Source organism: Artibeus jamaicensis, unplaced genomic scaffold, assembly GCF_021234435.1.
Source record: "Artibeus jamaicensis isolate MK-2021 breed Jamaican fruit bat unplaced genomic scaffold, CSHL_Jam_final contig_519, whole genome shotgun sequence".
NCBI classification, from domain to species: Eukaryota; Metazoa; Chordata; class Mammalia; order Chiroptera; family Phyllostomidae; genus Artibeus; species Artibeus jamaicensis.
The window spans coordinates 55,512,367-55,534,279 of NW_026521871.1; the positions used below are offsets into that span (position 1 = coordinate 55,512,367).

General features: G+C 61.2%; 2 protein-coding genes across 6 annotated transcripts; one reads left to right on the top strand and one right to left on the bottom strand.

Moving 5' to 3' along the window:
• Positions 1 to 291: 291 nt before the first annotated feature.
• On the bottom strand, positions 292 to 8,653 carry CUNH3orf18 (chromosome unknown C3orf18 homolog). Of its 3 annotated transcripts, XM_053669571.1 has the most exons (6): positions 8,347 to 8,653; positions 6,957 to 7,075; positions 6,446 to 6,817; positions 3,694 to 3,719; positions 2,976 to 3,105; positions 292 to 1,793 (listed from the first exon to the last, which is right to left on the bottom strand). In XM_053669571.1, the coding sequence occupies exons 3-6, from the start codon at positions 6,677 to 6,679 to the stop codon at positions 1,713 to 1,715; spliced, it is 471 nt and encodes a 156-aa protein (XP_053525546.1). In that variant the 5' UTR covers positions 6,680 to 6,817; positions 6,957 to 7,075; positions 8,347 to 8,653; the 3' UTR covers positions 292 to 1,712. The 3 variants fall into 3 exon arrangements, with proteins under 3 accessions (XP_053525546.1, XP_036984530.2, XP_036984528.2); XM_037128635.2 differs by lacking the exon at positions 6,957 to 7,075 and having other exon boundaries at positions 6,527 to 6,817; XM_037128633.2 differs by lacking the exon at positions 6,957 to 7,075.
• A 1,146-nt stretch (positions 8,654 to 9,799) lies between these two features.
• Positions 9,800 to 19,872, top strand: HEMK1 (HemK methyltransferase family member 1). Of its 3 annotated transcripts, none has more exons than XM_053669511.1 (11): positions 9,800 to 9,820; positions 11,283 to 11,646; positions 11,958 to 12,049; positions 12,360 to 12,453; positions 16,364 to 16,498; positions 16,814 to 16,878; positions 17,145 to 17,194; positions 17,763 to 17,871; positions 18,742 to 18,837; positions 19,008 to 19,121; positions 19,270 to 19,871. In XM_053669511.1, the coding sequence occupies exons 2-11, from the start codon at positions 11,419 to 11,421 to the stop codon at positions 19,361 to 19,363; spliced, it is 1,077 nt and encodes a 358-aa protein (XP_053525486.1). In that variant the 5' UTR covers positions 9,800 to 9,820; positions 11,283 to 11,418; the 3' UTR covers positions 19,364 to 19,871. The 3 variants fall into 3 exon arrangements, with proteins under 3 accessions (XP_053525486.1, XP_036984569.2, XP_036984570.2); XM_037128674.2 differs by lacking the exon at positions 9,800 to 9,820 and adding an exon at positions 9,895 to 10,234; XM_037128675.2 differs by lacking the exon at positions 9,800 to 9,820 and having other exon boundaries at positions 11,523 to 11,608; positions 19,270 to 19,872.
• The last annotated feature ends 2,041 nt before the right edge of the window (positions 19,873 to 21,913 follow it).

The following is a 21,913-nucleotide window of genomic DNA, read 5'->3' on the forward strand; positions in this document are numbered from 1 at the left end:
TGGCCCTGGGTGCCCAAGTGCCCTCCCTCCTCTGGTCCCAGAAGCCTCTGTGCACGAGGGCGCCTCCACCCAAGGGGAGGGCAGGCACCCTGACCCGTTCACAGCGATGCCTGAGGCCCCAGAGCTGCCTGGAACTCAGGGCTAGAGGCTATCTCATCAGAGAGATCAAGGAAAACCGTCGGGGCTGGTACGGCGGCCTAGCTGGGATCCGAGTGACTGTCCCGTCCTGCCCCCGACACCCTGCCCCTCCCCGAGTTCCACACCGAGTGAGTCACAGGCCCACACTTTCTTCACGGGAACATCCTAATGACATCTTTAATGCTCTCACACAAAGACGCTGTGAGCTAAATTACAGCTTCCGTGCATCCTGAATTGCCCGCCACCCTCAGGTCCATCCCAGTGATACCCTATTTATAGCATCTCCAGGAGGAAATGCATCCAGAATCTTCCCCACGTGGGCCACCTGGGCGCTCACATTTTGACACGTGGTATTTGCCCAACAGAAGATTTGTACATGGCGCCCCCACGGCCCCTCCGGCCAGCAGAGGACAGTGACAGTGGCAAGGCTGGGCAGGGGGACATGCTTCTGGGCGTGCTCAAGTGCACTGCATGCCCAGCAGGTCCTGGGGGCGGGCTTGGCCCAATGCCTTGCCCACACCCCGCAGACTGGTAGAATTCCTGAGAGGAATGGGTGGGTGGGCCATGGGCGGGTGGGCGCTATGATCAAAAAACAGACTAGGTTCCTTCGGTCTGTTCCCAAGAGGGGGTCCCCACCCCACCTCAGGCGGCCAGAACATCCCCCGCCAGCCCACAGCCTGCGACCTCCGCTCTCAGCCCCGTAGGCCCACCTCCAGCCCCAGCTCCCCGCATACAGCAAGACAGGGACCGGGTTGCAGAAGCAGGTTCCCTGGCTTTCAGAGCCCCATGAAGAGAGGTAGGGGCAGCGGCACCCTCACCCTCTCCTCTCCTCTCCCTTCAGCCCCTGAACATTGAAGGCAGAAGTGGCCACACCCCACTCCCCTCCACACACCCCGGGTGTCTGCATCCTGTCCCCGGTGCCGGGACAGGCACACGGCTGTGCGTGGGCAGGTTCGTGCACTGCGGGAGGCCTTTCTGCAGGTCTGGGCCCTGCCTGTCCCCCTGCTTCCACACCTGCTCCCCCACTGTCCTTCCCCCTCGGCTGCCATCCTCGTTTAGACCCAGCCAACAGCTGGCCACCGGAGAGCAGTGGCAGGGAGACCCCACGGACACTCTGCACCGTGGGCCTGCCTGGGCTGTGAGTAGCCCTCCTCAGCGTCACTTCAGCCCCACCCAGGGTGCCGCCACACTCTGTCCCCGAGGCCTGGGTGGTCGCCTCTCCCGCCCCAGAGGAGGCTCCGGATGCCAAAGACAGGTCTGTCCCTACGCTCCTCCCCTCCCCTCCCATGTCTACTCCACTCCCTCCACACTCGGGGGGCAGACCCGGACTCAGGGGGTCTGGGTAGAACACAAGGAAGCCAGCAGTGGCTGTCAGCCTTTTTGGTAGGAGGGGTGTCCTCCATGCTGGGACCCTCACATCAGGGGACGTCAGTGGCCAGATGCCCAGCCCGGAGAGGCAGCGGGTGGGTCGGCAGGACAGCAGGGGCCTCGGCAGGGTAGGTCCCGAGACTCAGCTGCTCTGTGGGTATGGAGGCAGGTGTCTGCACCAGAGGTCCAGGCCTGTCCCGGGCCGCTCACGCGTGGACGGCATTGGCCACATCAGTGAACACCAGCCGGCTGGGCCTCTGCAGTGGACCCTGAGACGGGAGAGTGGTCTGCAGAGAGAGAGTCAGGGGCATCAGGGACCTTGACCCAGTCACAGCCTCACTTCCTGGGGCCCGCTTGCACTTGGCTCCAGCTATGCCTTCCACCTGGAATGCCCTCCCTGCAAACTCAGGCCATCCCCACCGGGCCCACCCAGCAGCCTGCACCCCTTGGGCCCAGCGGGACGCATTACACAGGCTGCACTTCTCCCCACGGGGCAGGGCTTGCCTCTGTAACCCGAGCCCCAGCACAGCGGCTGGCCCCAGGGTGGGGTACGGAAGACGACTGTCAAAGGGTCAGTAGTCCCCTGGGCTGGGGGGCTAAGGTTCTCAGCCCAGTTTCCTGACTGTCCCAAGGGGCCATGTGTCTCGATCCAGGCGACACGAAGCTGGCAGCAAAGCCAGAGGGTCTCTGGTGGCCCAGCCTGGCCTCCCCTGAGCCCACTCTCCTAATTCTGCTTCTGGTGGGGGCAGACCCCCCCCCCCAATAGCCCAGCAACCTGTGGGGTCAGGGGAGGAGGGATGCGAAAGGATTTCATGGGTCGGCACAGACCAGGCCTCCTAGTGGTGCTCTGGCCCTTGGGGCTCTGGGGACTGACGGCCAGCGGCCAAGCAGCCAGTGACTCTGGTGGGATGACCACACAGGCACCTGACGCTTTGGACACAGGAGGTACGTGTGGCTGGGTCTCTGCCTGCACGGTGTCCGTCAGGCACTAGGAGCCCATAGATCTACCCAGAAGTGCCACTGTCCCAAGTGACCCAAACCACCACCCTCTCAGGACCACGGGCTCTCAGAGAGCAGAAGGAGCGGGGACTCAGTGCCCCCACCTGTCCCATCGGCCCTCTCCTGCTTTCCTAGCTCGAGCATGGGGTGCCTGGGGAAAGAATGAGGGTCGTCACTACGCATGAGAAGGCGGAGGCTTAGAGAGGCCAGAGGGCTTCCTGGATCACAGGCTACAGGGCAGAGCCCAGCTGGATGCCAGGGCCACCGTGGCCTGGCCCCACGGGGTGGATCTGCAGGTGGCCACTGAGCAATTCTACCGATTTCTGAACAAACCTGACAAAACCCACACCCCTACCAGCTGTCACCTGACCTCATGATGGGTGCCGGATGGCTGCACAGGGAAGGAACAGGGAGGGGCTGGACGCTGTGTGAGGGGCTGTAGGCTGTGGGGGAGCCTGGCCAGTGCCCACCTTGCCTTGCAGGGCCAGTGTGGAGGCTGCGTCCCGCCCGTGCTCCAGCAGCTCCTGCTCCAGCTCGTCTTGCTCCTCCGTGGGGTCGAAGTTGTACATGGGCATGAGCTGGTGGCGGAGCTTCTCCAGCCTGGGGTGGGGGGAGGTGCAGAGGCTGCGTGGGGCAGGGCAGGCCCTTCCCCTCCCACCAGCCCTCCCGGCCTTGCGGGCAGACCAGTGGGGCCAGAGCACACAACCACGAGCAGGAGCCTAAGTTCCCCCTGGGATTCAACGAAAGCCATGTATTTCCATACCAGCTCTACCTCTCAGACAGGTGGCTTGGGAGGGATAGTTACACAGCTGTCATCCACGGGGACCCATGGGGACTGCCAAGGTCAGGGCAGCCGGGGGATGGGAGGGGCATCAGTGGCAGCCAGCTCAGGGCGGCAGAGCACGGGTGGTGGGGCAGTTGGTTGGAGGTGACCCAACCTTCTCCTCTCCTGCTCACCCACCCCAACCGCAGAGTCACACCTGCCTGCCCTGGGGGTGACCCCTAGGGAGTGGGGCTCAACCATCCTGGAGCAAAAGGGGCCACCCTCAACCCTGAGTGTGCAGAAGGGGCCCTGACCCCCTGACCAGGGGAGCTGGTGGTGGGCTGCTCCTTTCCCACCCGCATCCCCGGGAGCCCAGCCCAGCACCACCCATGGGCTGGAGTTTTAGGAGGCAGCTGGGGAGTTACCTCTTCTTCTTTCTGATGTACAAAACCTGCAAGAGAAGGAACAGCGTTAAATGGCCAGGAAAGGAGGCCCTGGTGGACCCAGCAGTCCCTTGGGTTGGGGCACATGCTGAGGCTGATGAACAGGAGACTGTGAGTCCCCGAGTCCTCAGGGACCCACACATCCTGAGTGGTGCATCCCTCTGAGGTGTATGAGACACTGGCCATGACCGTGAGGAGCCCAGCCTAGGGGCTGTGGGCCCCACTCTGCCCACACCAACCCAAGGCTTCAGGCACTCAGCTCCTGCCGGGGACACCTCAGGGCTGAAGGGGTTGGGGACACTTCAGCATATCCCCTCCTCTCAACTGTTCCCCAGCCCAAAGACAAGAATGGGCAAAAAGAACAGGACACAGACAGGGGCTGTAGGCAAGGCTCTGGGCTGGGCTCCTGGAGTTTCCAAAGAGGCTGGTGGCCCTCATTGGCGGGAACCTGGAAGAGGGCCTGAGCCACTGGCTGTCGGCCCAGACCGAACTCCCGTATCCCGGTGCTGGAGGGAAGCAGGAAGACCCCCTGTGTCCTAAACTCCATTGCACACACATGAAGATAAAGGCTTGAACAGCCCGAGAAAGCATCCAAGACCCGAGGGCTGTGGGCTGGAACAGGAAATCCTGGAATGAGGCCCTGAAAGGAGGGGGGCAGCGGGTGACCACCAGGAAGGGACGCCAGGGCCCTCTGCTGCCATCCTGTTCTTCCCTAAGCTGCCTGTTTCTGGTCTTCTGCCTGGGGACAGCCACATCTCCAGGGTCTGTCCCAAACCGTCTGTGGCTCCCATACTCTTTGGGGCCCATTTATAGCTTAAATCTGGCTTGGTGACCAGCCTGACTCAGAGCTCTTCCTGCTGCTCGCTCCTGGGGGACCCCAAGGGCCTGGGAGGAAACGGAGGCGTCCCTTGCTCCTCCATATTTCCTTCGGAGGGTCACCCTTGCTCTTCTGTGCGTGGGATGCAACAAAATGTCCAGGCCTCTTCCCCAGCCCCAGCCCCTGTGCTCCTGAGACTCTTGGCCTTGCCCCAAACCCTCCTCCCTGCCCTGTGATGCAGGACGACCTCTGAGACAGGCCAGACCTCACCTCCGTGCCTTCCCCCTGCTGCTCCCATCTCCCCCCACCCATCCTTCCTTTACGAATCTTCCCCCTCCTGTCTAGTAACAGCCCCACCCCCTCCAGAAAGCCCTCCACCAGCCCTGTGTGAGACACACAGTCTGGCACCGACTGCTCCTCTGTGTACCCAGCATGGCTGGCCTGGGACCGCCATGAGGAGACAGCGTCTCTGGCCCCACCTCCCGGTGCCCAGGAGCTGTTTCCTGCCCTCTAGTGCCTTTGCCCCGTAACCCCCTCCCTCTGCTTTTGGCGTGAGGGCTAGCCATCCCGGCCCTCTGGATGTTCCTCCAGAACCAAGGGTAGGGCAGTCCTCCTAAGTTCCTAGGGGAACTCTTTCATGGAGAATTACAAGGGCAGATTTCAGACACCTTGAGGTTAGGGTGTCTCTGTCCGTTTAGCCGCTGCATGGGTTCCAAGGGGAAGAAGGGCTGGCAGTCCGCCTCGCCCGCCCTAGGAGCCCGCTCAGGCCGGGCCCCACACAGTGTGTTGCATCCTGGCCCTGTTTGCTGCCCAGGAGTTATTCCTTGGCAGCGGTCCGGAGCCCGTGGGGCCCATATGGCAACTCTGGTTTAACAGCAGCTCCAAGCAGGCCATGGATGGACCATGCGCAGCCCTGTTTGTCAAAGCAACATGCTTCTGAGCTAAGACCAGCCATCAGAGCCTGTGAGGGGCAGTGGGCAGGATGCCACCACTGCCAGGCCCACGGGGGGACCTCAGGTGCACCCCCCCCCTTCCTGGTCTCGGGCAGTGCAATCTCCAGTGATCCCTTGGTGTCATTCTGAACGCCCACGTATCCTCCTGGAGGAAAATCTCATGTCTTCAGTGCAGACACCAGGTGTGGGAGCACCCTGTGCTCCCGCAGGGGACACCCGCAGCCCTCGCCCCAGGACGCCTCCATCTTGTTGTCTGCCCGACTCTGCCTCTCCCACGACCCTGGGGCCAGGCCTTCACCTCGAGGTCTCAGCTCTAATGTTGCCTCCTACTTGTCCCTGACCAGCCAGCCTAGAAAGGCCCCCGGCCCAAGTCCCCAACCCAGTCCCTCTGGGCTTCCCTTGGCACCTTGGTTGCATGTCTTCCGCTCCCTGTGGGAGGACCCAGATCACGGGATCCTGAAGGCTCGATCTGGGGCAGCAGTCCGGTAAACCACTGCCAAGTGAATGACTGAATGCACACTGCCAGGGGCCTGCCGTTCCCAGGCCGTCCCACCCAGACTCCACAGCCGGTGATCTGTCCCAGGCACCTCTGGCCTCTGCCCCGTTGCACCCTCGCGCTCGTCTGCCTCACTGTTCTGCTTGCTGCTCACACAACCTTCTGCCTGCCTCCCGACTTCCGCCCGCCAGGATCCTCTACCTGGAAAACGCCCTCCTCCCCACTCCTATGAGGCCTTCAGAGCCCAGCTCAAAACACCACGTGCTCCTCGGAAACGCCTCTGGTTCTTCCGCTTGCAGGCAGCCTCTCTGGTCTCTGGGCCCCAGTGGACAAATCCCTGGGGGGGGGGGGTATTGCATAATCATTAACAGATGGCTATCTTTGATTAGAGCCTCTAAAGTCTAAACACTGACCACCCTCCTGCAAGCGTGGGTCACCTGGGGCAGCCCCAGCAGCCCCAGCCCTCACCATGGCCACGGCCAGGCCAATCACAGTGATGATCCCGAAGGACAGAAGCATTGTGCCCACGCCAGCTGTGCCGCTACCCACGTCAGTCATTCTGGTGCCATTAAAGCTGGTGGCTTCTGGGCTGAGGGTGGTGGTCGCAGACGCTGTCCCATCCGTGGCAGGCTCAAGGTTGGGCTCAGAGGTGGATGGGCGGGTGCTGAGCCAACCCCTGGCAGACAGGATCCTGGAGTTCATGCTGATGCTGAGAGACTGCCTGTGGTCAGTCAACCTGCTCACTCACTTCTGACATCAGGACTGTCCCAGCCTGTGGCCCTGCTACCCATGCAGCTGGCCACCTCCTTGGATAAAGGAAGCTCTCTGCTTCCCTGGATACTGGAAAGGAAAGAATAAAAACTATGAGGCTGAGGATAGGATGGGACTTGGTGGTGGGATTAAGCCCCCTAAGTTCTGAGGGCACTGGGGAAATACAAGTTGGAGGTCAAGGGGAAGTCCAGGGGACATCGGGACATACGGTTGATATATCGGCAGTTCCCATGTGGCTTTAGGAAGGTGAGAATGAAGCCCTGCCGCCTCTCTGTGGGTAAGATGACCGGCGTGAGCATACTTGGATGACATGAAAGGTAGTGAGGTCTGAAAGAAAAGGTGTCTCCCCTGCTTAATATCCTTCTTCTCAACCCTTCTTCCCCACACTCCCCACCTCATCTCCACTGCCTCTACATCCCTCATCTCCTGCTTGGAGCAAAAAATACTGCAGCTTTTTCCTCTTCCGGAGGGAAAAACTTGCCCAAGAGTCAGACGGCCTGTCGTTGAATTCCAGCTCAGTTGAACTGGCTGGTCCTGGGCAAGTCCCTCCACGTCTCTGTGCCTGTTTTTCTGACCCTAAGGTGCGGATATTAAGGGCGTCTCCCTCACAGGGCCAAGGGTCACTGAAATGTCAGCATGAACCCCATCCATGGCGAGCACCCACGTGAGAGCTTCTCCCCCTGGCCAGCCCCCATGGGAAAGGGAGTCACAGAAGCCACTAGACCCAGCCCACTGCATGGTCCAGGTGGTGCTTGGGATGGGGGCAGGGACAGGTATGGGGACCAGGAGACAGGAATAAGAAAGAGGGTAGAGTCAGGTCCCCTGGCAGGGCTCCTCCACAGGCTCTTGGGGCCACTGGACCACTTATAAGGGACCTAGTGGCCTCCAGGGACAAGGAGAAAAGCAAGGGGAGCATGTCTTCCAGGACAGGGATGGAGCTTTCACTCTGAAGTGCTCTCTCCTCCCCTCTTCCTGCCCCCCTTTAGGAGCAAAGTGTGGGAGATGTGTCCGGCCCCGGGTGTGGCCTGGGCCTTCCCAGGCCAGAGGGCCCTGGGGGAGGCAGGGTGGGAAGGGGTCCTAGCTGAGCTGCCGGGTAGCCTAGGAAGGGGAGGGATCGCTAGCACCCAGCTGCAAACACACCTCCCAGTGCTTGCTTGCGAGTATATATATATGAGGTGCCCCAGTGCAAGTGCACGGGTGTATGTGAGGTTGGCACACACCCATGAGGGTTCGCTGGGCAGGGCCAAGGCTGACACGAGGTGGGAGAGGCTCCTCTCACTCCCTGCCCCACCACTCTCCTCCCTCTCCCTCCAGCGAGGCTGGGCAGGTCAGGAGTCCCGGGTTCTTTCCTGGCTCTGCCTCTGACCCCAGGAGTGACCTTGGGCCGGACCCTTAACTCTTTCAGGGGCTCTTTTGCTCCTGTGCCCAAAGGGGAGGAAGGGCCCTGCTCATCCCCGTCTGGCACTGCTTCAGCGTCCAAAGCGCAAGAGGAAACCAGGCTGAAAGGGGTCGGCTCCGCGACCTGCTTCCGAGAACCCGCGCACCCTTCTCCTCCCTGACCCAACCACCATCCCCTCCTCCGCGATCTCAGCACTTACTTAATCCTCTCCGGGGCGCCGAGCTCAGCGGGAGAGGCCAGGGGTGGTGGCGACCGAAGGGCCAGCCGGGGGGGGGGGGGCGGGTAAGTGGGAACCCCCCAGGCCCCGGGTGAGGGGCCGCTGGTCTGACCTGAGGTCCACCCTCCCTGTCCGCTCCAAACCGGGGCTGGGCCCGCTGCGCCGCACCACCCGCAGCCGCAAGCGCCGGCTCTCCCAGCCTGGCCGGGAGAGGCAGGGCCCGGACCCACCGCGGGGGTGGGGCCCAGGCCAGCAGCCGCGCTGGGTCGGTGGCGCTCGGGCACCCTCCTCCCGGCCCGCTCCGCGCCCCCAGGTCCCGATTGGCTGCCAGGTCCAGAGCCCTCCCAGCATTGGCCCACTATCCTGTCGCTTGGATCCGGCTCCGCCTCCAGCGGGAGCCCGGTGGTAGTTCTTGGACACCACCCGTCACTCCCGGTGGCCTCTAGCGAGTTGAGCGGCACCGTGGGTGGCTAGGCCCGTCCTGGGCCAGAACGCGGGCCCCGGGCCAGCCTGGCACCACCTCCGCCAGGACAGACTCGAGGCCTGATAACGCAGGCGGACGCTGCAGGCTTAGGAAGAGCATTGGACTGGGAGTCCTTGGGCCTGCGCTGAAGTCTGATTAGACCCTGTGCTGGCTTTGTGACCTAGAGAAAGATGCTTCCCCTCCCTGGGTCTCAAATACCTGCTCAGATGGGCTCTGGTGTGAGGGCTCTTGGTAAACGGACCCACCCCGGGGTGCAGCGCACGTCCGGGAGCGGGCAAATGGGGCATCTTCAGAGAAGCTGGGCGAGGGGCAGTATCATTCTTGGAGTGGCATTATTGGGCACCCCGACCCAGGCAAGCCTCCGCATTCCCCTCACAATAGCTTCCTTCCCAGCGCGCCGAGCAGGTCGAGATCAGCTCAGTTCAGCTCAGGGGAGAGGCCTTCAGATGCCTTCCTATCCGCAGGTTTTCAAAGGAGTTTATGGAGATGATCGAAGTAGCTTGTTACAAATACTGATCCCCGCGAATCCTCGGAAACTTTATGTTAAATAGCAGTTTGGTGAACGGTGATCTAGTTAGCACTAGATTCTGGTGCGGGAAGGGAGCGTTGCGAGGCCACATTTTTCACGGGACACTGTCATTAATTTTATAGGAGGAACCGAGGCCCATAGAAGGCTGGGCACCAGGACAAAGCCTTACTAGGTGGCAATAGAGTCAGGATTCAAACCCTGGTCTCCCGTGTCCGGTTTCTAGTTCCCTGCTCCAAACCTAAAGCGGGAGCAAGAGGGGCAAGAGATGTCCTGGGGTCCAGTTGCCACCTTGGCCCCCACGCCCTGCTCGAGCCACTCCCTCGGCCCGGTCCTGGACTCGGGGTCCCGCCCACCAAATTGGTACACGCCCCAACCCTGGGCGGGTGCTCTTGCTAGACCACGCCCCTGGACGTCGCGCGAACCCTAGAACCCAGGACTCGTAGGTGATACGCCCCCTTTGGGTCTGGCTGCACAGTGCCGCGGCCAGGTTCCCAAATGCTCGCTCCCAAAGTCACCCCGAGCGGGAGCCGTGTCTCTGCCGTGACCTTCGGGAAGATCAGGGCCCCTGGGGAGCAAGCCCACACACGGCCAAGCACTTTCTCATCCGTGGGCCTGCGTGAGGAGTGGGAGCAGAGTTCACAGTCTCTCCCACCGCCCTCAGGGGACTCTCGGGTGCTACTCCGTGGCGTTAGGAACTCTGGAGCCGGGCGACTGGGTTCGCCCGAGCCCTTTCTCGGCTGCGCCGACCCCGGAAGCAGGGCATCCGAGGGAGCTCTTCGTGAGCCACACACGTCCGGGAGGCGAGCCCAGGGTCTTTTCTCCAGGCGGGCGGGCGGGCCGGGTAACCCCACAGGCAGGTATGCGCTAGAGATGGGGATCGGGTGGGGGCGTTGTCTGGGCTGCAACACCTTCGACACCGCCCTTCCCTCCGCGCAGTCCCCCGTTGCACGCGCGCTGGGGGGGGGGGGGCGCTGGGGAGAGGCGACCTTGCCTGAGTCAGTGATGTTGCGGTGCTGGACTGAGAGCGAAGCCTTGCCCCTGACTTCAGGCCTCCACAGCGCTCAGGCCACCGAGACTCCTCTGAAGTCCGGACGACCTGTATTCATGTCTTTCCTGGCACAGAATTTGCTAGGTGTCTTTGCTAGGTGACTTCGGGCAAGTCGCTGCCCCCTTTCCTTCCCTCCTAGTCTCTGACGATGTGGCACCTAGCAGGGGTTCAATAAACATTTGTTTGGATCTTGGTCTGTGTGAAAGGCAAGGGGACCACTGATTAAAACCTTCAGTAAAATTTATGATAACAAATACAAAATTTAAAAATTGGCAGTATTTTAGCTGACAATTTATGCTGACATTTAGGAATGTGGGTTACATTGTGGGGGGGGTGGCATTTCAGCGTCCAAATCAATGACAGTACAGGCAAAATGTCAAAAGCAAAACCTCCAACCAAGGCAGCCTCCTCCCCTTTGTAATATTAAGAGCATGTAACACCCAGTCTCTCCTGTCTAGAGTTGGCTCCCAGGACCTTGACATTCATTAATGAATGTGCTGCTTGTCAAAATTGGCAAGCAGCGCATTGCCAATTTTATGGACATTTTATGGACAAGGAAAACAGACTCAGAAATAATGACCTTTTTGGGTCAAACTGATGTGTCCAACCCCAAGCCTAGGCCCTGGCCCACTAGCAGCCCATTTATTAGCAGGGGCTGAGCTATGGGTTCAGCCTGCTTTGGCCAAAAACATGAGGGAAGCATCACTGGCCAAGACCAGAAGAAGGGAATAGGTGGGCGAGGGTCTAAAGTGGTGTCAGGAAGGCAGCAGAGCAGAGCATGCCCTCTCAGGCAGCAGGTGGAGGGGAGTGGGTCCCGCAAGGCTCAGCTGCCGTCCTGGTTCTCCTCCCTCTGCCAGGGTGGCAGCACGTCTGAAGACCAGAGCCTGTGACCTTCAACTTTGCCCAGCCTGGGCCAGCGACCATCTTGGCAGCTGATATCACGAGGAAGACTTGGGGACTCGGAAGTCTTTAAGGGGAGCCTTCCCAGGTTACATGGAGCGTTGGGGTGGAATGCTGCGGCTCCTCCTGTCTGGGCCAGGGGGGAGGGGAGGAACTCAGGCCTGGGTCTTCAGCTCCTGGCGGCGCCATCTGCCTCAGGCTGGGTTGTTGAGTGCCACGGACCTGGTCAACCAGTGGACAGCGGTCTTTGAGAAGGAGGGCATCCCAGAGGCCCGGGAATCCAGTGAGTACATCGTGGCTCATGTCCTTGGAGCCAAAACAGTTAAGTGCAGTGCTGTTGTGGGAGGGGGTGTCTTGGGGAAGAGCGGGGAGGGAGGACCTTGGGGAAGAGACCTCCAGGCTTTTCTGCCCCTCGGAGAGTGCTGATCTGAGAGTGACGTGATTTTTCTGGGTGAATGCCTTAGGCAAATACTTGTCCGCTCATCCTGCAAACTGTTAAGAGTGTGTGCCGGGCTGGGGGTTCAGAGATGACAGGTGGCCGGTGTTGGACCCGCAGGCATTGTTCACAGGAGAAATCTGGGTCGGGGCCTCTGGCCCAGGGCAGCCGGTCACTCCCATTCTCTGTGGGGCAGTTTCAGAGCCTGAGGCCAGCACTACGGAGGCAGCCCCTGACCCCTGGGCAACTACAGTGCATCCAGGAACTGAGTGGCCGCCGATTGCGAAGGTGAGCACCCATGAGCCAGACCTAAGGGCTCTGAGGAGCAGGGGCTCAGCTTCCCCCAGCCCCACCAAATTCATGATCAGGGAGGAGGAAACTGAGGATTGGGAGGTGCTGCAATGAGGGAGTGATGAGAGGGGTGTCAGGGTGATAAATAGGAAGAGGGTAGGGAGGGAAGGCCTTGGCCAGGAGTCCCAGAAACAAGAGACATGACCCTACCTTACACTTTCAGCCACAAGTGTTACCCCTCAACCCAGGCATGGTCCTCTAGGTCCAGGCTCTGACACAGAGACTCACCCAGCCACCCCCTCTGCAGGATGCCTGTGCAGTACATCCTCGGTGAGTGGGACTTTCAGGGGCTCAGTCTGAAGATGGCGCCCCCAGTGTTCATCCCTCGGCCAGAAACGGAGGTAGGTGTGCCACCAAGACAGCGGGATGGGGATGAGGGTGGGGTTCAGGACACTTGTCCTGCCATAGACTTCCTCCAGGGGGCGCTGGGGCCCCATGGCTGCTGTCCTTTGAGGCAGTGCCCTTCCAAACCTGCGTGTTCTGGCTGGCTGGGTAGATGAGGCCAAGAGGACCTCCTGCTGGCCTCCTTGACTGTCCTTATATCCCAAGCCATTGCCCCAGCCCCCAGGGCTGGCAGTGGCTCAGGATACCCCAACTAGTGCTGTCTACCAAGGACTTAGCCTGTACCTGTCATTTCCCTAGGGCTGGTCCCTTGGGTCCTGTGGCCTACTTAACCCATAGGAGACAAACGTCCTCAGGAGGCGTAGGCGAAGTGGGGAGGGTTGTGGCTGGGCATCTGGAGGCCTGGTACAGCTGAGTTACCTCAGGCAGTTCTCTGCCCTCTCTGGGCCCAGATGATGAGAGGGTTGGGCCTCCAGACCAGGAAATCTGTGACTTGGTGGTCCTTTTGGATCTGCTCTCTGGTGAGGTAATCACCTCTGTCCCTCAAGTTGCTAGGACTGGGGAGCATCTGGCTCCAGCATGCTGTTCCTCAGCAAGGCACCCTAGTCCTGGAAGAGATGCTTTCTATGGCCCTTCTTGGGCTGTCCTCTGACCTTGTAGGTGGCCGAGCTGGGAGCCAGCGCAGAGCAGGGGGTGAGGCTGGTTGGGGCTGGTGGGTAAGCCAGAGGTCACCAGGTTCTGAGAAAGGGGCATTTCTAGAAAAGCATCCAGGCACACAAACATTCCTGGGGAAGATCAGGCCTTGTCTTCCTGCCCTGCCAGGGACCTGGAGCCTCTCCTCCCTCTCCCAGCCTCTCTCCCTGAGCCAGGAAATCCTCACACTCTGCCCACTCACACATCTTTCGGTGGTGAGGCCAGCCAGGCCGTCACCTCACGCCCCACTGTCAGGGCAGGGACAGTAGGGAATTCAAGACCTTGCTGAAGTCATAGGGCTACTGAAGGGTGGTGGAGTGGGGTGGGGTGCGGGGAAGGAGGGGTAACATGGGGACAGCACTCAGACACCCTGACTCCCAGGGTCAGGGCCCCATATGTCATCTGGGACTGCCCTACCTGGGATTGACTGAGCTGTGAAGAGATGTTAAGACCCAGAGTAGGATGTGGCCTGTCACCTGCAGGCTTTTGGGAGGTCACCCTGTGTCTCCCCCCAAGCATGTGACCTCTGGCCAAGAGGCTATTCACTATTCCCCAAAGCTGCCAAGAGTCAGGGTAAGGGAGGGAAACTACCATGATTACCTCTGAGTCACCTTAGTTGACCTTGCACCAGCCATGTATTCCAGGGTTCTGAGTATGGACTTCCGGCCCCCATGTGGGCCCCCTTTCCTGGCTGGGACTGGGCCAGGAAGGCAGTTGGGCTGCAGCAGGAGTGGCGGGGAGGGGGGCGCTGCGGCTGGGAGCCCCAGTCCTCACCTTGTGTACAGACATTTCTCAGAACTTGCCAGGTTCACCCCAATGCAAAGCCACACTGGGGGTACGTTACCAAGAACTCGAGAGGACGTGGCCTGTGGCAGGGAGAGGGGAGGATGGGTGCACGGGAGGGGTCATGCTGCGTGGTCTCTGAGTCCACCAAAGGGCGGTTTCCGATCACAGGTGCAGGGGTCTGAAACGTGAAGTCGCAGGTGTGAGGCCTGCCCAGCTGGCTTTCCCCTGGGCTGGGTGGGTGGCTCAGCTCCAGCCTGTGGTGTGTGCATTGAAAAACCCTAGGCTGTGAGGGGAGCCGTCCCCCCCTAGCCTGGTGGGGGAGGCTCAGTGACTTGTCTTTGATTGACTGGAGGGAAGCAATGTCACCATCTTGGGGATGCCCCGCCAGGGACGTGATCCTAACAGAGGATGTGCATGGCACTTGGGTCCTGCTGCGTGCGGCCTTGGGCCATCCTCTTGAAGGGGTGTGGAGTCTGTGGGAGGTGGTGGCTCCAGGCAGAGCTTACAGCTGCCTGCTCCCTGTGGCCTTCCCAAGAGGCCCCTCTGCCCTCACCACACTCTGTCCTCGGATTCCTCCCTCGTTCACCTGGAAAAGCTGCCCTGGGCCCGTGACCAGCGTGGCTTTCCCTCCCCCATGGAGCCACTAGCTTCACGCTGAGGGAGGCTCTTCACTGGATGAGGAAGAGAGAGAGTTTCTGGACTTCCTTGGGGTGGTCTCCACCCCACCCCACCCCCTGGTGGTCCCACAGCCAAGGTGACCCTCCTGTGGCCCGGAGTGTAAGAGAGAGGCAAGGGGCACTGGTAGCAGCGGGGATGCCGTCTCTCAGCTTCACACCCTGCCCGGGGTGGCCGTTCACAGATGTGGTGTCTCTGAGGTTGGGGGTGTCTGGCAGGCAGCTGGCTGCTGTGGTTGGCTGAGGGGTCATTCTCCAGCCAGAGTAGGTCTGTCTGTGGCCAGGAAACCAAGAGAAGCTCTCAGCCCTGACAAGTCTTAGCCGTCCCACCAGCTGCTCTGTACGTGGCCTCACCACTGAGACCGCAGGCTCTCGGCCGCAGCCCGAGGCTGCTTGTCCTGAGCCAGTCCCAGCGCTGGGGGGTCCAGCAAGCTGCCAGCGTCCCAAGCCTCCAGGTGTGCTTGGTCCAGGGCCAGTGGTGGCGAGTGAGGGAAGCCCTCTCTGGCTGGTGCTGGGCCACTTCACCTGTAACAGCAGCTCATGTGGCGCGGAAGGGGCTTGGAGCAGGAAAGGTGTGGCCCACTCGCCAAGCCCCACATGCTGTGGACCTGCCGCTCTGGGGACAAGTGAGCTCTGTTCCTGGGGTTGGGGTGCCCAGCAGGAAGAAGTGCTTTTTGGGACTCAAGATGGAGGGGCTTCTGTGGAGAGTAGGGCCTGACAGCTAACGTTGGGGAGTTGGAGGCACCTAGGGTCTGGGACTCAGAGCAGAGCTTCCCACAGCCACGGAATGTTTGCCCCACCCCTGGGAAGTGGCCAAGAGGCCCCTCTGTGGGCCAGGCCCTGCTGGTGGGGGACACCCCACGTTGCATTCAAGCTCTGGCCTTGCCATCATGGAGCCTGCAGTCTGGTGGGAAAGGCAGACCCCGGTCTAGACCTTAGACTCCCAGTTGGGGGAGCCATGGTGGACAGAGCCTGGCGGGGGCCGAGTGAGTCTTCCTGGAGGAGGTGGACCACATTTCAGAGGAGGGAAGCACCCACCTGCTGGCCCCATCCCCCACCATTCCCTGAGCCGGGCCTGCCCGAGAGCCCGTGAGTCCCTCATTCAAAAGGATGCCTCTGGGCAGGGCCACACTGTCCTTTCCCTGTACCATGCCTAGCCCCCCCCCCCACTACTGGCTAGAAACACTTGACCTTGGGCAGCAGTAGCCCTGACCCTTGCCTCCCCCCTACCTGGGCTACTATGCACAGTTCCTGTGGGTGGCAGATGGGTGGGTAAGGAAGCCCGGGACATCCCGGCCCTTGATAATTAACCACCATGAGCTGCAAGCCAGGCTCAAGGTGAGATCTTGACCCCTGGGCCTAAGTTTCCTCATGGACCAGTTGTGAAGACCTGACAGGTTAATACAGGGAAAGCTCTGGAAGCAGGGCCAGGAACCATTGAGAGTGGTTCTTAGCATTGCCTCGAGCTGGGGATTATTGGATACTGACCATGTGCCGACACCGTGTAGTCCTCAAGTGTCCTTTGGTTTGCTTCCCACTACACCCCGACAAGCAGGGTTATCCTCAACAGTGCTTAAGTTTACAGGTGGAGAAACAGAGGCAGAGTGGCTGCCCATGGTCCCAGCGGACTCGGTCCCAGCCAATGTGACCACACGCCTCCTGTGTTCACTCAGAGGTTATTATGCTGGGGTCTCAGCGCCAAGACCCCAGGGGCCAGGTTAGCATGAGCTCTGATCCCAACCTCTCTGCCCCACAGGAGCTGGTTGAATGGGTGCTGGAGGAGGTGGCCCTGAGGCCTCGTGCAGCGGAAGCGCAAGGAGGCCCCCTCATCCTGGAGGTGGGCTGCGGGTCGGGGGCCATCTCCCTCAGCCTGCTGAGCCGACTCCCCCAGGTGAGCGTCCCTGCCTCCCTCCACCCCACCGTGGCTGGGTAGACTGACTGGTACTCTCTACCCCACCCCACTGTCTTTGCTGGAGGTGCTTGAGGGGACACTACCAGATGTGAGAGGACAGGGTTACACCTAGCCCACCCCAGTCACGGCCTCTACCTCCACCCCGTTCTGTCTAGCCAGGCCCTGGCCTGCAGAGGGAAAAGATGTGGGTTTTTCTCTCTTTTCTGGCTGGCGGGTGGTTGGGGGCTCTGGTCCCCAGGCCTGGCCTCGCCCAGGATCTGCCTCCCATGTACCCTCCATGCGTTCTTGGAATAGAGCAGAGCCATTGCCGTGGATAAGGGAGACGCTGCCGTCTGCCTGACCCGGGAGAACGCTCAGCGGTAGGTGGGCCGGGGGACCAGACGGTCGGGGGTGGCGGGAGTCGGACTTAGGCCTGACCTCAGCCCCTGTTCGGGTGACCAACCCACTGATACCCACTCCCAAGAAGGGTGAGGTGCTGGGGCAGCCTGGCATGGCCCCCACTGGGGTATACGAGTGGACAAGGGGCACCAGGTGTCTCACAGTCCATGAAGGGCGTGTTCTCCCAGTCCTTGCAGCCAAGGTCAGGAGTCTGCCCTGAGCTTCCCTCCCCTTCCCATCTCTCCAGGCTTCATTTGCAAGACAGGATTCAGATCGTCCCCCTCGATGTGACCTTAGGTACCTTCCCAACCCATCTTCCCTGGGGTGGGGACCCTGGGGACAGGTGCCGCCAGGCAGATGAGGCACTCTGCAGTGCAGGAGGGAGGGTTCCGCAACATTTATTCCCCCCACACATACATGCACCCGCGAGTGGACATACACACGTACACTCACACATGTGCACATGGGGGTCTCCGACCAGCCCCTGCTGAGGACAAGCAAGTCCCTGTGGCCTCCAGGGCTGACTCCACCGTCAGGGAACAGCCCCGGGGCTTTTCTTATCTTCCAAGTCCCCTAACTAATGAGTTGTCTGGGCCTTGCTGGTTGTCAAGGCCTAAGCACAAGGTTAAGAGAGAGCCCCTCTCTAGTGCCCCTCAGCCCGGCCGTGCCCAGGCACAGCATGGCTTGGCCACGCTCTTTACTGAGTGTCTTGGCTCCTGGCAGGGGCCCTGGGCCCTCACATGCCTATCTGGATGGTCAGGTCTGTGGGCAGGCCCCAGGCGTGGTCTCCCAGGGAGGGGGGCGAGGCGGTGGGTGGAACTCCCGCTCCACCTCCCCTTCTCTGCCTTGTGTTCCCTGAACGCAGAGGGGAGCTGGGCGCACCTTCTGCTCTGGGGCCCCCTGGACCTGATCATCAGCAACCCTCCCTACATCTTCCGCAAGGACATGGAGCAGCTGGCCCCTGAGATCCGAAGGTGCGGGGTGGGCTGGGACAGGGCCCAGGCCTGAGAAAGCCAAGTGGGATGGGTCTGCCCAGGAGGACCACACCGTGGGGGGGGGAGGGGCTGAAAGGGGGCTGGTGTTGGGAGAGAGCTCACTCTAGAGCCCGCAGACCTGCCTGCATTTAGCTCTGCCTTCCCACCTAAGACCACTAGATGACCACCAGATGACCACCGCCCTGCCCCGCCCTGCCCTCTGTTTCCGGCCTCTGAAAGGGGGCAGCTGCACTTTGCCAGCTGTGAGAGGACTCGGCAGTGGCGCGGCGCAGAGTACCAGACACGGGGCAGAACACATGGAAGGTGCTCAGACGGGCACATCGTTCTACAGAAGGCTGAGGCCCAGACATGGAAGGGGCCATGTCCAAGGTCATGTGGGGGCTTAGCAGGAAAGCTGGCACCAAACTCTACCCCAGCTTTGCACTGAGCCATCCTGTTCTCACACCGGGCTGAGCACCCCGGGTCGCCCCAGAGCCCCTGAGGGGCGGTGGCAGTGTGGGGCAGGGCGCTGGCTCCCCCTCCTTGTCCCTTGAGGGCGGTCGGTCAGGGCCAGCTCCAGGCCTCCCGGACCAAGAATAGGAGCAGCCTGGTGGAGGGACACACTGAGGCCCGGGGGGGGGGAGCTGTTAGGCAGTGAGGTTCACTGGGCGCACGCGGCACTGCCTGGTGAACGCTGCTCAAGGGACAAAGGGGAGCTGGAGCTGCTGTCATTTGGGGGCCCCTCCCTGGGTCCTGTGACTCTCAGCCCACAGTAAATCCAGGGGGCCCCTTCGTAGAGGCTCTGCTCAGCTCTTCTGCACCTTTCGGACCCCCATCCGAGACTCTCACCTCCCACCGCCTCCCCTTCAGCTATGAAGACCCAGCTGCCCTGGATGGCGGGGAGAAGGGCATGGACATCATTGAATGTGTCCTGGCCCTGGCCCCACGGCTCCTGAAGGACTCTGGGTAAGGATGAGGCAGGTCCCTTCAGTCGGTCCCTGGCAGCTTCCTCTCCTCCCAGGGGTCCTGGGCCTGCCCTGGTTGTCATTCTCCCCCCACCCCTTCTAGCCTGGGCAACCCAAATGTGCAGGTCTCTTCCCTGCCCAGCTGAGCTGGCCCATTTCCCCCCCATGTAGAAGCATCTTCTTAGAAGTGGACCCAAGGCACCCAGAGCTCGTTGGCAGCTGGCTGCAGAGCCGGCCTGACCTGTCCCTCAACCTTGTGGCTGTGTGCAGGGACTTCTGTGGGAGGTATGAGTCCACCCTCCCTGGCCCTCTAGACACACTGGTCCTTCCACAGGACTGTCACAGCTCCGGCTGTGGGGACAGTGTGCTGTCCCCACGCCCCGCTCACTCCTTGGGTCCGGGCAGTCACTGGCCCTTGTTCCTGTTTCCTCAGGCCCCGGTTCCTGCACATCCAGAGGTCTAGCACCCAGGGTGGCTGCCCTGTGGATGTCCAGCCAGGGCTTCCGCCTGCCAGAGTGCCTAGATGACACTTCTTCCCAGAATGCTCCTTGGAGAGACGGGATGGGGCCTTCCAGAGCTCCGGACACTTGGGGCATTTCCTGTGACTCTGGGATTCCCCATGTTCTGCGTTTCTAGGCTTGGGGGAAGAAGTCAGCGCAGGGGTGACCCTCCTGGGACAGCAAAGAGCAAGGCCATCCACCGGCCCGGGGGCTGAGCAGCCCTGGGTTCCCAGCCTGGCTCCATCACGCCGGTGTGGCCAGTGCAGGCTGCTGGGCGTCTCTGTGGGTGGAACAGCTCTGGGGTTGTGGGGAGATTTGGCCAATAAAGCACCAGGAGACTGGCCCTGGCTGGGGTGGCTCAGCTGGTTGGAGTGTTGTCCCTTGCACCAAAAGGTTGTGGGTTTTGTCCCCAGTCGGGCACATGGGAGAGACAACCAGTCAATGTTTCTCTCTCATATCAATGTTTCTCTCCCTCTCCCTCCCTCTAAAATTAATAAGCCTGTCCTTGGGTGAGGGTTAAAAAAAAACAAAAAACCACAAACAAAGTGTCAAGAGACCAACAGAGACTACAGTTTTGTTACCGTGACTGATAGGTGTCTGGCCCCTGCCCCCCAGCAGTGCTGTGGGTAAGAGCGTCCTCCTGCCCAGTGGCGTGGTGTGGGAGAGCAGAGTGGGGGGGGGCACATGAGGGCTCCTGGCCTGGGACGCTGGGGCCTCCCTCCCGAGGGCCGGCTCAGCCCCACGCCACGCTGGGTGCCTGCCCGTACATTCCCCTGCAGAGGGGCCTTGGCTCAGGGCACAGGAGCCTCCTCTTGCTTCAGCTGGGGGATGGCTGCTGGCTCCTGGGGTGGGGGGGGTGGGAATGGGGCTGAGGGTCCTGGCTGTACAATTTGGGGTCTCAAGTCCACATTCATTTAGCTGAGGGCTTGAGCCAGTGTGGGGTGAGCAGAGCTTGTGTTCACTCTTTATTCCCTAGTTTGAGCTGAGACATCCCTTCCGAGGGGGTTGCAGCTAAACCATCTGTCCCTGGCTGGGGCCTGGAGAGCATGAGAAGCCCGACAGAGTGGGCACCGGTGTGACCTCTGCCCCGGCTCTGGTCTGTTCAGACCCGTGACTGCCAGGAGGCCTGCAGGCTGAGCCCTTCTGTCCAGTGACAGGGAACCTCTAGGTGACACAGGTATGAGCCTGCCTTGGCTGGCTTCACAGGACCGTGGCAGACCAGGTCGGCTCATTCCTCCGGACTCCCCCTCCCTCTCAGGAATCTTAAGGGCCTGCCCTGGTGGTGCAGTGGCCAGAGACAGTGTGGTTGGGTGGGTAGCGTTCTCTGCTGGAGCCTTAATCTCGTTCAGGGATCAGATCAGGTTCTGGGATTACATTTTATGGCGGGACCTTGGGCAGCAACTTTTCCTGAGAAGCTGGCTCTTCTGGTTCCAGGGCCAGAGCAAGGTGGCAGCCTCGGTTTACTCTGCCAGCTGGGTGAGTGTGTGGCTGGCATCTGAGTGCCCAGTCCCCGGGCCAGGGACTTCCCCAGAAGACGTGGCTGCCTGAGGCCCCATGGTGGGAGCAGTCAAGTGGAGACGGGAAGTTAGGTCCCTCCCTTTGGGGAGTCTGTATTGCTGGGGTCACATCTGGTTTGAGTGACTCCCCTGCTCTGCCTGGGCATCACTTCTGCCTCAGCACTGCAGCTCCCAGGGCCCTGGTATGTGCTCCTTGCCCAGCCGTGGCTGCAGGGGCTCCCAGTTGCCCCTGGCTTCCCTTGGGGAGGAGTCGGGGACTGCCTCACGCTGCTCCAGGAGGATGCTGCGGGGGGGGGGGGGGGAGTGCAATCAGAGCGAGGCTTCGGCCTCCTGAGCCCCATGCGCTCCGACCTTTGCCGCGGGGTCTTCCCCAGTGCTGTCTGTCCTCTCCTGCTGCCTGTGCCCTTGGCTCTCACTGTCCCCAGCGGCATCCCCGGGCAGCTTCCCTGACCAGCAGCCCTGTGTCCCTTTGTTCCCCAGCCCCGGGCCACACCTCAGCCAGTGCTGGCTTCCCTCATGCTCCCATCCTCCCAGCTCAGGCCCATCACTGAGGGAAGGCCTTGGCCAGTGGGTAGGCTGGGCCCCCCAAGAGAGCATAATAATGGAGAATGACAGTGTAGCAGCAGCCGGGGTCACTGAGGCAGGAGTTGCCCTTGGGGACAACATCCTTCCCTGAAAACAGCAAGGCCCCCCTCCTTGGCCTGGGAAAGAGGTCCAGGCCAAGAGGACTGGGAGGGCGGGACCTCAAGCCTGCAACCAATGGCTTGACAGGGCTTAGGACATTGAGCTCCCCTGCCAGAGCCACACAGGCCTGGCTGCAGATCCTGGCACTTGCCTGCCACCAGGATGTGACTTTGGACAGATGCCATCATCTCCCTCAGCCTTGGCTTCCAAGTCTAAGAAATGGGACAAATGCTTTATCTTACAGGATGGCTGAGAGGAGCCTGTGAGATGCACCTGTCACTGGGCATTGTGCTTTCATGGACTGCCGTGGAGGGCAGACAGAGGGAGGGTCCTGTAGCCTCGGGCAGCTGTCTGGCTGGCAGGGACCTGGACATCT